Source organism: Sminthopsis crassicaudata, chromosome 3 (genome assembly GCF_048593235.1).
Source record: "Sminthopsis crassicaudata isolate SCR6 chromosome 3, ASM4859323v1, whole genome shotgun sequence".
Classification (NCBI taxonomy): Eukaryota; Metazoa; Chordata; class Mammalia; order Dasyuromorphia; family Dasyuridae; genus Sminthopsis; species Sminthopsis crassicaudata.
The window spans coordinates 249902694-249920327 of record NC_133619.1 but is presented as its reverse complement, the minus strand read 5'-3'; the positions used below and the strand labels follow the sequence as shown (position 1 = coordinate 249920327).

At 36.8% G+C, this 17634-nt stretch overlaps 1 protein-coding gene across 1 annotated transcript in view; it reads left to right on the top strand.

The window, feature by feature from the left end:
• Positions 1–17634, top strand: part of AFF3 (ALF transcription elongation factor 3) — a 660643-nt gene that overhangs the window by 603248 nt on the left and 39761 nt on the right. Inside the window, 3 exon segments of the mRNA XM_074300399.1 lie at positions 4556–4680; positions 9957–10158; positions 12019–12146. Of these exon segments, the coding sequence (XP_074156500.1) occupies positions 4556–4680; positions 9957–10158; positions 12019–12146 (455 nt within the window).

Genomic DNA, 17634 nt, shown 5'->3' with positions numbered 1-17634 from the left:
CATGGGACAACATAAATGCCAGTATCCTGATCAAAGGTGGTGTGTCAGGACTGGTATAAGGTACAAGAAGACTGGAAAGGTGGCAGGGAAGCAGGTTAGGAAGGGTTTTGAATGCCAAACAGTATTGCTTTTGGAAGCAGCAGGAAGCCACTAGAGTTGGGGTGAGGGAGTAGTATGTCATGGTCACACACCTTCACTTTAGGAAAAAATTACTTTAGAGACTGAGTGGAGGATAAATTGAGACAAGCCACCCCTAAACCCAAGTCCTGTTGTGATGTAATGAGGACTTACAGGAGAGTAGTAGTTGATGTCAGAGGAGAGAAGAGGGCATATTGCAAAGTTGAATTCGACCAGGCCTTGGCAAAAACCACAGGTGGTAAGGAATCCAGGGTGACTTAGGTTGTAGTTCTGAGGGACCGAGGGTAGTGGTACTTTCTACATGACAGGGGGAGGCAGCCATGTAGGGGGGAAGATAACAGAATTTGTTATGGATGTATTGAGTTTAGATGTCTATTGGATATTACCTAAGTAGATCTAATGTCTCCTGTCCAGTAGAGTCTTAAATTCAATAGGATAGATGCATTCATTCAATTAATAATTATTGAGTTCCTATTATGTGTAAAACCCTGTGTTGGGTATTCGGCTTTGAAGGATACTGAGATGGGTAAGGCTCAGTAGATAGAATACTTGTGCACTGGGAGCTTATAAGGTCCTTGGGAAAATGGCTTCCTACAGAAGCCACAAAAGTAACTGGACACAGGCAAAATGCAAATGCTCTAAGAGCGGTCAAGACCAAGAAGTGGTACCAGTATTCTGGGAATAGAGAGGACACCTCTGGCGTCCACAGGTGAAGGGAGACTTGAATTGGGCCTTAGATGATAGATTGAATTTTGGTACAAGGACGACAGTAAAGAGGAGAAAAATGAAGATAGGGATCCTCAAGAACAAAAGCAAAGCAGCAAAGTGAAAAGTTCAGACAACAATAAGAAACAAATCTTTTTGAGCCTGACTAGAGGGTTTCTCAGGGGATGGGGACCAAAATATAAAAGATACAGGATACTAGGCAAAGGAATTTGGACTTAATCCTATAGAAAATAGAAATTGGGAGTTTTGAGGCAGCCCTGTTTGGAAATAACTTAGTTAATAATGAGAAACATCAGTAAAAAACTGATAGTATCCTTTGACAGTAATCAAAATTCAGCTCAAGCTCTTTAAATTATGGCCATTTTAATTATTGAGAATTTAGCCTCCTTAAATTTTTATAGCATTTTACAGCTTTCAAAGCACTTTTACAGACATTTTTTGGAGGTAATTGGATGTTAAAGGCAATAGACAGGGTTTCAGGAATCCTAGGTTCTAGTTGTATAACAGACACTACTAGCTCTCTATACCTAACTACTATTTGTTTTGAAAAAGGCTTTTCTCATTATCTGTCTTCAATTTCTCCATTTATGAAATGAAGATAAAACTCAGGAGATAATATATGTGAAGATAATTTGATACTAAGAACACAACATCAAATAAGTAAGGAGTTATAATAACAATCATTCTCCTGCTGTGAGAGCTTGTTTTAGTCTTTTCAACTTTGAGCCATTTCAGATTTCACTGAGCCAAAGGCTGTTTTTTAGCCAAACATTTGATGTGTTCACCATCCTAGAAATAGTGATTATCATTCAAATGCTGGGTGTTTTAATTCTGTAACTTCAACCAAGCTCTTTGAGAATCTGTTGAATAGTACCTTACTAACAACTATAAATGAGTTCCTTGAAAGTATCTCTTCCCCATTTTAAAGCAAAACTTATTTTTAAAGTTGTCCTACCTCAACTCCTACCCCAACTAGTACTTATCTCTCACAGACTTGGAAAAGCACTCAAACTACCTTTTAACAGATCTCACAATAGAGTGGATTTTGAAACTTTTGCTTTACTGAAATACCCACTCCTCATTCCCCACAATACTCTCATAGTATGACTTCACAGTTTCCCATAGCATGATGGATAATTTATTGGGAAATTCCACTGTATTGTATAATAATCACTAGATCCACACATATTTTCTTTGACCCTTAAATTTCTCTTGATCTTCTCATACACTTACATTTGTTACTATTTACTTCTAGATTTTCTCATTTCCCAATTCTACCTCATGGAGATAGGCTATGCTCAGAGTTTTCTTCTGCAAACACAGATTCCCACATAAATAAAACAAAATGAAAATAAAAAAGACAGGATAGGCCTTAAACCTTTTTTTGGTCTGCTTCCTTAATATTCATTAGGCCATTACTAATTTCTTTTAGACACTGAGCACATGGGCCAGTGTTTATTTTCATGACCTGTTTTCAGAAACATTGAAAGTCTCCAGGGAAGGAGATGCAACAACCTCTGTAAGTGACCCAGTCCATAATCTCATAACTCTCCTAGAATCCTAGGATATACAGATGTACTCAGTGAACCTTGCAAGCCTCACTGCATTGAAAAGACTTTAACTTTAGGTAACTATTTAGAACCATAACGTTGTAACTCTCGGGAGTGTTCCATATTCTCCTCCTCTCTCTCCATGCTCCACATCTTCAAATTCCATACCTTCTGAGGGCAAACCGAGGACAAGACTGAATGAAAAGCTTTCTGACTAGGAGGGTGGTTTAACACTAAAAGTAAGGGAGGTTATTCATGCTTCCCAGGATGTCTTTGAGGACAGGCATTTAGTACTGCTTGAGAGAAGGTTTAGCGACAGGGGTGGCGTGATTGGACAAAGGGACTTTTGAACAAATAAATGAATATGGGACTCCCTTCTGAGGAGCCCTTTCTATAAGCCCTCTTACCACTACCAGAGGTACTGGGGACACTTGAATAAATACTCATTGAATTCAATTGAAATAAGGAAGATGAAAGCAAAATTGGCTTCATAGTGTGGTGGAGGTGGGTAAGGAGTTCCCCCATTCCCCTGAAGTGAAAAGGCATGCAGAGAATAAGATGCAAGATATATATTACCACTGTAAAGGTTTCCTTGGAACTTGGAGGTTAGATTTTGGTAGTACCACTAAACTGGGAGGGAGGGGAAAAATACTTCCTCTGTCCAAAGTTCAATACAAGGATTCTTTTAGAGAAGGAGTTCAAGTCACAGTTCTTCTTCCTAGACATGGTTTGGTACCAGTACTTTCCCAGAGATGAGTGCCCTGGGCAGCCATAAGACATTCTGCTAGGAGGCACTGGGAGTTCAGAAACATCTGGGGGCAGATATGTGGGTTACATGCTGTGCTTTTCTTAATTTAAAAGTACTTCATTTTCCCTTGCCCTTTTTTATTTTGTTAATTTATAAAACTACATGCAGTGTGTGGCTGATAAAGTGTTCCTTGTATGATCTAATGTAATAATCAATAAAATCAAGTATTGCAGAGATGAAGGAAATACTTTTCATAGGGCCCTTTACTAGGCATTATGGAGCCATAAGACATTGAGCACATTATGAGTCCCTATAAAATGTTTGGGATTGGGAGAGTAATAAGTCAGGCAGCTGAAGATTCTGAGCCATAGAGTGTTAGACATTGTGCCAGGTGGTGACAATCAGGAATCTATGACTAGGTCCCCCTAGACTAATATTTTTGCCTGAGCATCAGGGAACAACTTCGACAGGAGCCATGGGAATACATTGACAGCTAGCTAGATAAAAGTTAGAGACCCTCTGTCCTAAATGAAATAGCTCAATCCCTGGTAAATAGTGAATGTGGAATAATTTCACTTCCCAGGTAGTATGCACATTTGACCTGTAGCTAGTATAATACTGACAATGCTGTAATACATACTAGACGTCTTGCAGCATGTTTTCCATATATTATCCTGATGTCACAGAGAAATGGATTTTAGTTTAGCACAATCTACACTTTTACTCCAATGACTGCCTATCATCCTATAGAAAATAAATGTCTTTTAAGCACAATTGCTAGGCCACGCAACAAACCTGAAACCTTTCATTTCTCCTAACCCATCATTTCTTGATAAAGACTCTTAAAAATCTTTAGATACTCCAGCATAGTGACAGTTAATTGAATTTAAGGGAAATTAGTCTTCGATTGAAATTCATAGGAGTAAATTTCAAAAGAAAGTTCTCAAATTGTCAATGACCTCCCTCCTCTAATCCCAGAAGGTACACACAGTTGTTCTGACATTGTTTGCTCCAGTTCTCGGAAATGCCAGAGTAACAAGTTGAGTTTACTATCTTAATTAAGAATTGGCCTTCCTTTTGGAGAATTTAAATACTGGCCCAGGATGCTGGCAAAGAAGACGTCATCTTTCAAAACATTCTCATTAGTACTTTGATCATGGAGTTGTCATTTTCCTCTTAAATAAGTTGTATATAATAAAGCAGAATCTCATCTTAGTTGAGTGGAAAGTTTATTGTGAAAATATAATAGTGGAGGCAACTGTTGGCTGCTAACAGGGTGAGTAAAATGAGTACAGGGCAATTTAAGGACTTCTTCCACTGGGATCTGCTGCTGCAAGCTATTTTCTGTTGCCTTTACCAAGAAATGATCCTTTTTAACTTTATCTTCATACAGTGTGAAAATGAGGAGGAATTTAGGGAAGTCAAGAAGACTCAGGGAGAGAAAGAGTGTTCCTCACGACTGACCACTTTGGCCAACAGTACTTCTTCGACAAGCCATTGCCACTTGAACACCAATAGGTATGAGTTTTCCTTTTGAATCTCATCTTGAGCCCCTAGGGATAATAACTGTTCCAAAAGATGTCCCCACCACACCCCCTCAAAGAGGTAGAAGTTGCATGGATATAATACATTGTGTATATTTTCAGACTTACCAGTGTATTGATCAATGTATTGATTTTGCTGGTGTTTTTCCTCTTCTTTTAACATTGTATTTGCTATGGGGAAGCTTCCTTCCTTCTCTTCTTCCCGTGTCCCTCTTTTCCCTGTGTCTTCCTAGGGAATCATACCCTTACCTGTGGGTTCTTTGCCCAGTGGAATGCAGATTTTGATCATTGAAACCTAGCAAGATGTCTTGGTGTTTATGGACCATGCTTTAAACCCAAAGTACTCTGCCTCTCTTTGAGTGGCCAACAAAAGTCACAGCCCAAGCCTCACTCACTTTTGGTCATTGTTTGGATTCCAGTGGCTCCTGAATGAGTGTAAATAGCAATTGTTTCTTTTTTGGCTAGAATCTTGGAGAGGCTTCCCCTTTCTGATTAATTCTTTTGCCCCCAAGTAAGTAAAAGAAACCCGGTTTTTTGCCCCTTTTTTTTTACATCCCTTTCATCACTGACTGCCCATTGCCTCAGACAAACCGAGACCTTAGATTAAAAAGACTTAAGCCTCCCACTTCCTCTGGAGCCATCTGCAGCCCTGGTGATCTGCATCTTGCTACTGGATCCAGACACCTCTCAAGGGGAAAGAATGAGGCACCTGTTGACTTTGCAGGCCTGTCCCTCACTTAAATCCAATTCACTTGCAAGTGGTGATATCTTCTTGATGTTTTGGTCTCTTCAAAAACAAAGTACAGACTACAATTTGGTTGCATGGGATGACTCTTTAATAGAAGAAATGGGAAGGGATACTGGGAAAACTTTTGGTGATTGGAAAACTACATAAGCAAGACATCAATTAAATTTTTTTTTAATGTAGAATTAAAATTTTTCAAAATCCTATTTCAAAAAGCTGTATATCATATCATGGTCAGATCAGATTCTTAATGAATAGATCAAGGTTGGAACCTGATCACAGAGTTGTAGTTAGATAAGAGTTTCTCCTTGTCTTCTTGGGTGACAGAGTATACTCTGTATACCATACTAGTGCATGGTTGTTGCTTCTGTGATGAAAGGACAATTATTTTGTCCAAATAGAATTAGTTTGGGATAGAAAATTCCATGTCATTCATAAAGCTTCAAATGCCTCTTTCCTCTACCCCCAAACTCTAATTACTAATAACTAATTTTTTAGCCATTGAAGTAGTAAGAATAATTCCATAGCATACACTCTCAACACATCATATAACAATTACTCCCAAAACTGAGGGAAAGGAAGATCATACATAACCCAATGGAATAGCAGTGCCTGCTGTATGTGAAGATGGAGGCCAGGAAGGGAATTATCGAGCTCTTCTTGGTTTTATTTCTGAGTATATGGAAGCATTGTCAGGGTTTGGTCAGAGTAGAGAGAAATGACTTGGGGCTGTAAATTGGCTTAAAGTTTAAGTTTAAATTTAGAAACTATTTTGATTAATCCAAGACATGTAGAGAAAGGGTAGATCAAAGGAGGTGGCCTACAATGTTAACTTAATGAATTTGTCGGGGAGTATAAGGGTAGGGCACCCCGGAAAGTTCAGAATAAGCAAAGCCCAGGCATGCATTGAACTCTTAACCTGCACACAAGAGGAGGAGCCCTAGGGGGCACCATAGCGCACAGAGTGCTGGTTCTGAAGTCAGAAAGAAGACTTCTCGAGGAATTTCAAATCTGGCCTTGGATACTGACTGGCTATCTGATTTGGGGCGAGTCCCTTAACCACCACCTGCCTCAGTTTCCTCATCTGTAAAATGGGAGTAGCAATGGCCCCAGTATGGATAAAGCACTTTGCAAACCTTAAAGCATTGTATAAATATTTGCTACAGAACTATAGATAGGTCCTAGAGCTACAAACACATACACTCATAGTATATAGTGTGATACCCCCGGAGGGAGCAGTGATTAGTGGCAGATTTTGTTTCATAGGCTATCTGAAGCTAATCTTTTCTGGGATTCTCCTACTTGTTTTGAGTATTAAGAAGGGAGAAATACCAGGTTATAGAAAAAATGGGCATGGAGTCAGGGACCTGGGTTCTAATGTTACCTCAGTCACTTCCTACCTATAAAACCTTAACTTTCCTGGAATTCATTTCCCCCAACTATAAAATGAGAGGGGTTACTAGATGTACTTTGAGGTCCCTTCCAGGCTAGAACTATGAGCCCCTCAGGTCAGGATTTGCAAGGTGAAGAAATCTATGCTCTCACAGGTGGCTTAAGGTACAGGGTATGTATGAGTTCCCTGAAGTGCACATGAGTTCTTATCTACAGAAATGAAACTTTCTTCTTTTTTTGGATGGGGGTGGCCTTACATCCTACTGAGAGCAGTGTTCTAGGGAAGTTCCAGATTGTGTATAACAGGAACCATAGAGCTTCCTGCCCACTTGGAAACACCAAAACTTGGGACACTTTTCTGTACTAGTATTAAAAGATTCTTTGATTTTCCCTATGTGTAGAATTTTTTAAGAGAGATTAATTAATGTTCACCACAACACACAAAAATGTAAATTGAAAGGTTAGGAAAAGATGAAAAGTTGTCTTAAAATTTAAAACTGGGGAAAGCTCACACATACGTGCATACACATGTATTCACATTACACACACACACACACACACACACACACACACACACACACACACACACACACTCTGTTTCTCTCTCTCTGTCTGCCTGTCTCTCTTTCTCTCCTTCTCCCCCATAAAGCTTTTTTCAAGAAGACGACTGAAATTTCTAGATAGGGCTGAGAACTGAGCACACTAGACTTGTCCTTATATCAGCATATATTTAGCTCATGCCATCCCAAGTGAATACTTTTTGGACCCTATTTCCTTGAATATAACTCAAGAAGAAATTGCAGTAATGGCTATTTTTTGAAAGTGGTTATCATCAGGGGAATCCTTTTCCAAATCTGTAGAAGCCTGCTTAGCTTAAGTACTTCCATTTTGAAAACTGTCCTTCATTAACTTGAAATAGTCTCGGTAGTTAACATTTACATAGCACTTTAAAGTTTGCATAGCATTTTGCATATATCATCTTATTTGATCTTCACAATCACTCTGATAGATGAGTTACTGTTTTTGTCCCTATTTTACAGGTAAGGAAACAGAGGCAGATAGATTAAGTGATTTGCCCAGGTACAAATAGCTACTGTCTGAAGCCAAGTTTACACTTAATTTAAAGTCCAGCATTCTATCTAATCTAGCTCCCTCAAGCTAAATAACCCAGTGACCCTTAAGTGCCTATGATTACAAAAACATGCTCTTCTTCTCTTCCCTTATTTCATCAACTATTACCTCAAAAAAATCTGAAACACAATTATTATAATTCTGATGCTGATTGTTGCCACGTAGGATATTTCTGTTACTCTTTTTACTCACATGTAATAGTGTTCACAGGGTACTTTGAGGAACTTTGCAGACACTATTTCCCAAAATGATCAATTGATCTAATTATTTATTAATCTCACCTGCCTGTATTTCATGGCAGGATGTACAAAGTAAACTCTACTCTCTTATTCTACTTCAAAACAGATATCTAAATGTCCTTGAAACTGTAGAATTAGTTTTGGTCAACTCCCTAAATATGAAAAGTATCCTCATCTTCCCTACAATTGCCTTCCTCTTCCCCAGTTGCTTGATTTAGGAGAGAGATACATATTCCTAAGGATAGTAGGCAAGTGGGCCAGTAGGTTCTGCTAGTATTTCAGACTGAAATATTCCATTATAATTTGTAGAATGTCATAGAACGTATATTCATGATTTATTTTGGGTTTTACTTTCCCAGATGTGACTTCAAGATAAAATACATTTTACTCTTTCTTAAGGCTCCTTCTGGGATTATAGAACTATTCCTGCTAACTAATTCTGGGGACCAAAACACATCTAGAGATACCAGCCCACACAGTGTGGAGTCAGTCCTAGGCTAGAAATCTAGTGTTAACCTGTTCTCCCCCAGCTGCTAAGAGTGGGCAAATTTCTCCTCATTCCCTCATCCAAATAGTTACAGTTAGGGAGGTCATTATAAGGAAGATGTTACTTCCAACATTAAGGAAGGTGGTTTGAAACTTGAAAAGAATCTCTTCAGAGTTTCAAAGATATTTTGGAAATTTGCTCTAAAACTGAAGTTGTAGGCCAGATTTTCTTTTGACTTATGTCTTCTTAGGGTAACTACTTTTAGAAGCAGCCATTCGTAATTAACTGGAAATTCTCCATACTATACTTAGAATTTCTTTAACTGTGTAATCTGTTGTTTGTCCCCATCAACCCAACTATAGCTTAGACATTGTATATTGCTATCTGTGATTTATATACTAAATTTCAAAATTTTTGAGATGTTATAAAATGTAGAATTTTATCTTCATCTTATCAGAAATGTTATGATAAATATAATGAAGTTACTTTGAGTTCTAACCAACAATTCTTTATAAATCTGAAGTACTACTATTATTCCTGTTAATTTTTATTAGCATGATAAAGCACATTTTATGAGATCGTGAGGAAGAACGTATCTTTTGTCTTTAGAGTAAACTAAACATAAGTAGCAGAGTGGTTTTATAGGCAGAACAAAGGGCTAGAAAGCAGAAGTTCTGGCTTCTAATCATATCTGTTCCCTTACTGGGTTTTTCAGTAGATGCCTAGATAAGCCATAGACTGGGAGTGGTAGCTTTATGTCTCACAGAGTACTTTGGAACTCATCTTACCTAATTTTTAAATGAAAACTTTGTTTGTCATGGTATTTGATAAAACTCCTTTTTTTTTAAAAAATCACCTTGGAATAAAATATTTTAATATTATGATTACTCTGCTTACTATTCATGCTTTGTGCATATAAAAAAGAAAGATCAGTATTTATAAATTATTTTGAAGTCCTCAGATGAAAAGTGCCCAAATAGTATTACCACTGTTATTATTATCATTATTGGAAAGAAATGAACTTTCAGGCTAATTGTAGATTTGCTATTTACCCTCAATGGCAGAGGAAACCATGATCTAAATTGGCAAATGAACTTTTGGTCCTAATACCATAAAGTCATTTCCAGGAATAATAATTCCTACTAAAGTTCTCCCTGCCAGCATGTCTTAAATTGGAGGTTTTGGTAATATATAAAACATTTACCTTCTTCAGTGCCGGCTTTGTGACATTCCATTACTGTAATTTCCTTTTCCAGCTTGGCAATACCAATAAATAAAAATGAGAAAATGCTTCGGTCACCCATTTCACCCCTCTCAGATGTGTCAAAACACAAATACTCCAATGATGATTTAACTTCTTCCAGTAGACCTAATGGCAGCAGCCTGTTCACTTCCATCTCCTCCAGCAAAAAGCATAAGACGGAGAATCAGTTGCAGTCCCATGCTGGAGACCTTGCTGTAAGTTTTTATGTTGTCATTTCCTAATTAAAACTCACCTGCAAACCTGGAATTTCTCCCTCTCCCACACACCTTCCCACCCTTCCCCAATCCTGTCCTTACTGCCAACAAAACATTAAAAAGCTAACTTGCTGCTTTACAAGAGATCCAAAATAAAAGTGTTGCCTCTCAGCTCTCCCAATTGGGAGTTGTAAGGGGCTCAGGAAGATGAAAAAATAAAAAACTATTTATAAGCTTCTTTTGCTCTTCAAAAAAATTTCCCACAGCTTTTAGTTTCAATTCTCAAAAGAAAAAAATAAATAATGCATCCTTTGGTGATGACGTAAAATAGCAGGTAGGAAACAAGTCTTTGCTAAGAAACTTCCCCTGGGGTGGGACTACATAGGGCAGTAGTTGTCTTAGAAACCTGCTCTTGAAGCGGGCCAGGGCCTTCTCACCTACTCTCTTCAATCAGGGTAGCCCACAGAAAGGCAGTGCTACCACAGCACCCTCTTTTGGTGGAGAGAGCCCCGTTGGTGAATAGACTCCCCTCAGAGAGAGCAGGTGGTTCTCTGTGGTGCCCAACAATGGCATAACTTCAGGGCACAGTCCCCCGACACAGTTTTCACAGTCATTGCTTCTCTCAAAAATTGGCAGGAGTTCCAAATACGACAGAACATAGGTAGCCCTTTATAAAGGGGCTAATAATAATGAAGGGATGAAAACAAGAAAGAAAAAGTAGTGGCCTGATAAATATTATATTGCTTAAAACTTATTAATTGATGATAAATAAAACCTTCTAAAAACCTAAAACTTATTGCCGGGTCAGGAAACTTGGCTTTATAATCCTCATTAGCAGCTATCCTGGCTGAACTTGAATCTCAGTCCAAGTTCTTTGGAAAAAAAAAAACTTGGGAGGAATATGAAATTAAGAAACTTGAAATAAAATTCAGGGGGAGAGGGAACTTTACCATTTCACAGGACCTTAGTGAAGCCTTAAATTCACAAAAAATTTTAAAGAATTATCAGGTAAACGATTTCATCATCTACAGAGATAAATTTGCCTCCCCTTTGCCTATCCTTAATTACTCAAACCATTTTTCTTTGTTATAGGTAACATCTATGGCATTTTGTGAATAATGGGGGAAACTTTGAATATCTTGTCTTCATTTCTTATTAATGTAGATTTTCCTCAGTACAAACAAATTGTAGCTTTCAGTTTAGAAAGATGTTTTTGATATTAATAAGTAAAGGTCTTTGAGTTATAGTATTATAGATTTATATCTCAAAAATAGTTTTAGCATTATACTTTTTATGATCATTAATATAAATGAATAAATTATTTAATTAAAATTTTTTCAGGTTGTAGAGTCAAATTTTCTGGGTCACATAACCTTCTAATTTTTTACATGAAATAGGCCCATCTAGAAACCCTGCAAATTTTAGTTGCTTCAAAGGAAACAATTTGTATTCTAGAGTGGAAGACATTTATGTCACAATCCACTCTCCCTAAGGAAGGTACTTAATTTCTTTTTTTTTTTTTTCTTCCACAAAGCAGCACTGCTCCATTTTTGTCATTGGGGGCAGGTGCAGGGGAGAGGAGCATAAAAAAAAAAAAAAGAAAAAGAAAAAGAAACCTGTAGTAACTAAATCAGGCTTTTTTTTTTTTCTGCATAGCACCTTGAAATTCTGATCTTCCAAAACATGACAACTGATGAGATTATGACCTGAAAAGACAAAATAGTCATAGGTATTCCTTGAAACAAAGATCAAATTAAATTGTAATTTACAATAAAAAAAAAAAAAATATGTTTTAGCTTATGTTAATTTTTTACTTAGATGGCTGATTTCTCAACTATCTTGGTATTGCTCATTATTTAGAAAACAGTGCACAACAGCTCAGAAAACAGTCTCTTCTATAATAAACCACGACCCCAGACGGAACCATGGTCACCATTATCTAATGGGCACAGAGACTGCAGGAGACAAAAGCTCATCTTTGATGATATGTGAGTATGGGGGTTTTGTTGTTATGTTGAGAATAGATGGATGGATAGATTATTAAGCACTTAACTACTGCCAGACACTGTGCACAACATTGAGAATACTAATACAAGCAAACATGATGGTTCCTGTACTTAGTAAACTTAGATACTGACAAGGAAAGATGTCACATGAAAGAGAACTAGAAATGAAAAAGTCAGAGGCATCATGCACATACTGTGAAGGAAAGGAGTTAGTCAGAGAGGATCATAGAGATTTTATTTGGAGCAAGATGAAGCAAAAGTTTGCCTATCAGAGCTTAACTTCTGAGGACTGCTAGAATTTTAGGTACTAGTGGAAAGATGAATATGATGTTCAGAGTACAGGTGATATGGTTTGGAATTTATGGTAAAAAATAAGATAGATCCCTGTTGAGACAAAATTTGGCTTACATATGTGTCATTTTATTTCAAAGTTATAACTTAACAATTTTAGTGACCAAAGGAAGCAGTACAAAATCTGAAAATAATACAAGAAGTAATTAAGCCTAATTTAGTTGAGCAGTAAGGGGAATTAATTACTACAGTGGCTTACAGATTGGTTTTATTAATATTTGCAGTGATCTCTTGGCTTTGTATTTTAACTAATTATTCTTTCCATTTAGATGCTAAGTTCCTCAGTTCTAAAAGAGAGCTAATGTGTCCAATTTTTGCTTAAATTTCAGTGCCCTGGAGCAAAGGCCTACTTGCCTCACGCTAATCTTAACTAGTTTCTCCTAACTTATGATGTGGTCAATTTTCTATCATGTGGCTTAGTGAGTTAAGCACTTAAGCTCATAAAGTAAATTGAGTTTTGGTTCTAAATGCCTTTAAAAAAAAAAAAGAAAAGAACTTATTCTAGCAGAAATATATACCTTCTTCATTTCAAATCATAACTACATAGGTCAACTGAATTCATGGAATAGTTGGGGTTGTTTTGTTCGAGATTATTTGGTCAAGATATGGCATCTGTATAGTAGCAATAACAGATTTCTCAGCACCTGAATGTTGGACTTGGGGTAGTTTTATATTGCTGTAGTAGTGCTTATTTTAAAAATTTCATTCAGCAGAAAATAGGAGTGATTTGCTGATGAAAGCCCTTCCCTTCCTCCCAACACCATACCTTACAGATGGCATAGATGGTATTTGAAGTGGAGGGAATTAGAATGATTTCATCAAAAATACCCTCTCTATGCTTGCCCCAACCAAAATTTGCCACAGACATCTTCAATTCTGTGCTGTTCTATTTCAGCTATCCAGGAAAGAGAATATAAAAAGCAGAAGAGAAAGAGTAAAAGTATCATTCTGAGATGCTTTTGAGCCTATTGAAGGTGGCCAAAAAAAGTAGCAGAATAGCAATCTATTAATCTCTTCCTACACTCCCTTACCTCCAATACAGATGCTGAGTATAATAAGTATTGCCAATAATTTTTAATCAGTAAGATTTAAATGATTTAAGGTTTTATGAGTATAGAAGATTTTTTTAAACTGAACTTTGGAAGATTTTAGGAGCTAATAAAGAGTAAGGGAAATTTTAAATTAAAAATCAAATATTTTTAAATTGAATTAGTTTTAGATAAACTAGACTTGAGACAAAAGTGGCCCACAGGAGAGGGTGTGGTATTGTTTCTCCTCTTGCCCTTTTCTATCTCACTTCCCTATGTATTCTTTTTGGCTCAACACCAGCTTATCTCTTTTCCTTAATCATCTCCAAGGATTTCATAAAACTGAAGGGGCTGTTAATGAAACCCTTGGGAAGTGTGTTAGTATTCTATACTTAAAGGAGGGAGAGAATTGTTAGGTTCCAGTATTAATAAGAAAGGCTTTATCAATCTTGTATACAAACTTGAAACATTAGGGAGAAAAAAGAATATAGGGCAGACTTGTATTTCAGGACAATGGAGAAACTTATATTGAGAATGGAGAAACATAATGACTCTTCTAAGCTTCAAAATGAAGTGTGGCCAAACAGAAGTTGGACTAGAAATTGTTTCAGTGTTTTGCTCCAAGTTTATCACTCCTGGAAGTTTGATCTTGGGTTTTATTTCGGGCTTCTTGTGTTTCCATTTCTTCACCATGCTTTTTGTCAGCTCATTGTATTTTGTCAAGTACAGAATCATCCACATGCGAAGGTAGTTCAACTTAAAAAACTGCAGATAAATCTGAGTGCTGGATATAGAGAATACATTAAGTATATTTTGGAAACTAAAATACAGAAATATGTCCAAAATGTGTATAAATGAAGACTGAGTCAGAAGCAGCAGCAATAAAATAATTTTGCCTCAACCTGCTGCTCTTGGACTACTTATAAGAAGAAATGTTTTCCTTCTGCTATCCCTGGAACTAATACAACTTTGCCACTGTCTGTATCAACTAAGAGACTTTTATCACTTGTTTTTCCCATTAGCAATACATATGATTTCTCTGGCAGGCATCTACTGTAAAACTGCCTCCTTTTTTATGGAGATAGAAACAATAAAAAAATTTTAAAACCTCTTACACATATATGGCATGGATAGATTACATGTTCCAATTGTCATGTGCCCCATAGTTATTTGAAATCCATAAAAATGAGATAAATGTACAACTCAAAAAAACCCCAAACTTCTCTTGCTTGAAAATCAGAAAGATAATGTAAGATTTAAGAGCAAAAGTGCTGCCTTTTCTTTTTAGCTATTAATAATAACATTGTATACTTTAAAAACAGATTTTGTTCCTGGATCTGTTATATACAACAAAAGTATGAAAATTTAAAAATGACTTGGGATTGGGCTTCTCTAATTCTGAGCTCAGCTTGAAAATAAAATTACTTGATCAGGAATCAGGCATATCATCTAAGTTCATTATTACACATGGTAATTGGACTTGTCTACCCTTGATCCTCAAATTTTCCACAGATCAAGCAAAAACAGTCTGAATGATTTCAGTCTCCTCTTCCTCAATTTTTTATCTAATTGCTCAGTTAATAGATTGAATCTCATCTCCATTAATTCCCTGTTTTGACCTTCCTTTGACATAGGTGTTAATAAACAGTGAATTAACCAAGGGAAGGTATCAGAAGAAAGGAAGAGAAGAAGCAGAGCTGGCTTAATTCAAAACTGGATAATTAGCATATGAAAGTTGCTAGTTGTCTAAAACCCAATATGAGTACTTATAGTGAGCCAGTAGGTAACAGGTGCTATAGTGACAATTATTTTCTGATTTTCATTGGGCTGCCATTTTTAAAATGAAAATGGTTTTATTGAGAATAATAGAAATATTAATTGATGAGAAATAATCAAGGTTCCCTGAGACATTTTTCTAACATTTTCCCCCTTCTTTTTATATTGAATGTAAGGAACCAGCAATAATAGAAGTTTAAATTTGGAGACTTTGAGACTGAGTTTCAAAAAGAGCCCCTTATTCTTTGTCAGTTATTAATGTCTTTAATGTCTCAATTGAGCAATTTTTATACCTTCATGATTCAGAAGTTGTACATGTGACAGGCAGATTGAGCAAACACTTTGGGAAAAAATGTTATCCAGGTCAGCTTGTTCTTCACAAGTTACAAACCCAAAGTGTCAGGCCAACTTGTGCTTTCCTGCAGCACTTTGTATCTTCACCAGTTGGCAGCCAGAGCTCTAAGGTGACACTGGTGTGATAACAAACTTAGTAAGAATTCAGTTTAAAAAAAAAAAAAGTCAAGTTAACTAGTGACAGTGTTTGGTTCCTATTGATCGTCATTCACTGTTGGATCTCATTAATCCCCAAAAGCCAGGAGCTATAATAAATCTAGGATTGTAATTATTGACAGAAGTATTAGTGGGCTGAAGAGAGAAATACCACATGGCAGAGGCTTCAGATACAGAAGTCCTGAACAGATCTAAGAGGCAAAATCACTTGGCCGGAAAAATAAACCATCAAGTTCCAGCCAGCCATATTGCCACTGTTGGGAAGACAGTGGTCCCCAAATGCCAGGTCTGCCTGCTGCTACTCCTAAAGAATGTGCTGTCTTGTGCCCATATTTCACATTAGTTAGTCATGAAAGCTGCATGCAGCCAAGCCACCAAATATCCCATCTGTTCCAATCGAACTGCTAATATGTAGTGAAGCTACCTAAACTTCACAATCTTAAGAGGAAGGTTCCCTTCAAAAAATCATTTCTAGAAGGCCTCAGCATATCAAATGTAGGTGTGAAGAAGTAAGAGAGACCAGATATTTCAGATGTAACCCTGGTCAGCAGTATGCTCATAAGTGTGTTGTGGTTTTGTGAAATGGGAGGGATCCCTTTGCCCTTCAGAGAATGGCTGAATGTCTCTCCCAAGCATGACTTGGCTACCAGACACCATCTGAGTTTCTTTCCTAAGCTACATCTTCCTGAGTTTGTTGTGGTCATCTTTTACCTAAAGAGCACTTCCTTTTCTTAAAACAGTTGATGATTTCAAACAGTAGAATTATAGAATCATTGACTTAGAATTAGGAGGGACCTTAGAAATGATCAAAGCCTAGGTTTCTTAATCTGTGTGTGTCAGGAACCCTTTTGGCATCATGCTTAAGCCTCTAGAATCTTTTTTGTTTGTTTTTAAATGTTTTAAATAAACTATGTGTAGTTAGGAGGGAAATCAAACATTTATCAAAATTAAAAACAAGTTCAGAAGCCCCAAGTTAAGAACTCCTTATCTAATCCAGCCTCTGCTTTTATAGATTTAAAAAGAAAAAATTGATAGCCCTAAAGATCAGATCCCATATTTGAAGTTAGAGAACTATAACAAAGCCAAGATTTTAGATTTTAACTTCAAACCTATTTACTGCTCATGCTTGAATTTACCCTATCTTCTCATAAGCTTTTGGTAGGGCTTTATTAATAATCTAAATATAGAACTCATGTATATTTTGATGTAGGAGAGCCTTATCTTTTCATTTCATAGTCTATTCTCTTTCAACCAAAAAGAATGCTAGATTTGAAAGAAATGATAATAAAACAATAATAGTTAACATTTGTATATAAGCTGTAAGATTCAAGACATCATTTGATCTTCATAACAATTCTGTGAATAGATGCTATTATAATCCCCATTTTACAGGTAAGAAAACTTGAGGCCAAATTGTCCAAAGTAACACAAAGTTTTCAGCAGTATTGGAACTCGAATCTTGAATCTAGCCCTTCCACCCACCCTTTTTTTTTTTTTTTTTTTTTTTTTTAAGAATTTGAGAATTTCTACTACCTTTCATAATAATAAGAATTTTCCGATATTTTTAAGTTCTGCGCCCAGAGAAAAACAATCAGCAAATTGGTAATATCCTACTTAGAAAGTTGCTTTGATTGAATGGCAAAATTTTGCCAGTTTTAACTTGTGCATCCTGCAAAACATGTGCATGTTGGCCACAAGAGATGCAGTTGTCTGCAGGGGCATATGGCCTGTAAGAAACACAATGAATAATCACCAGAGCTGCGCTGCTGGGAAGCAAGCTTTCAGGGACTTTGCTGCCCAAGCCA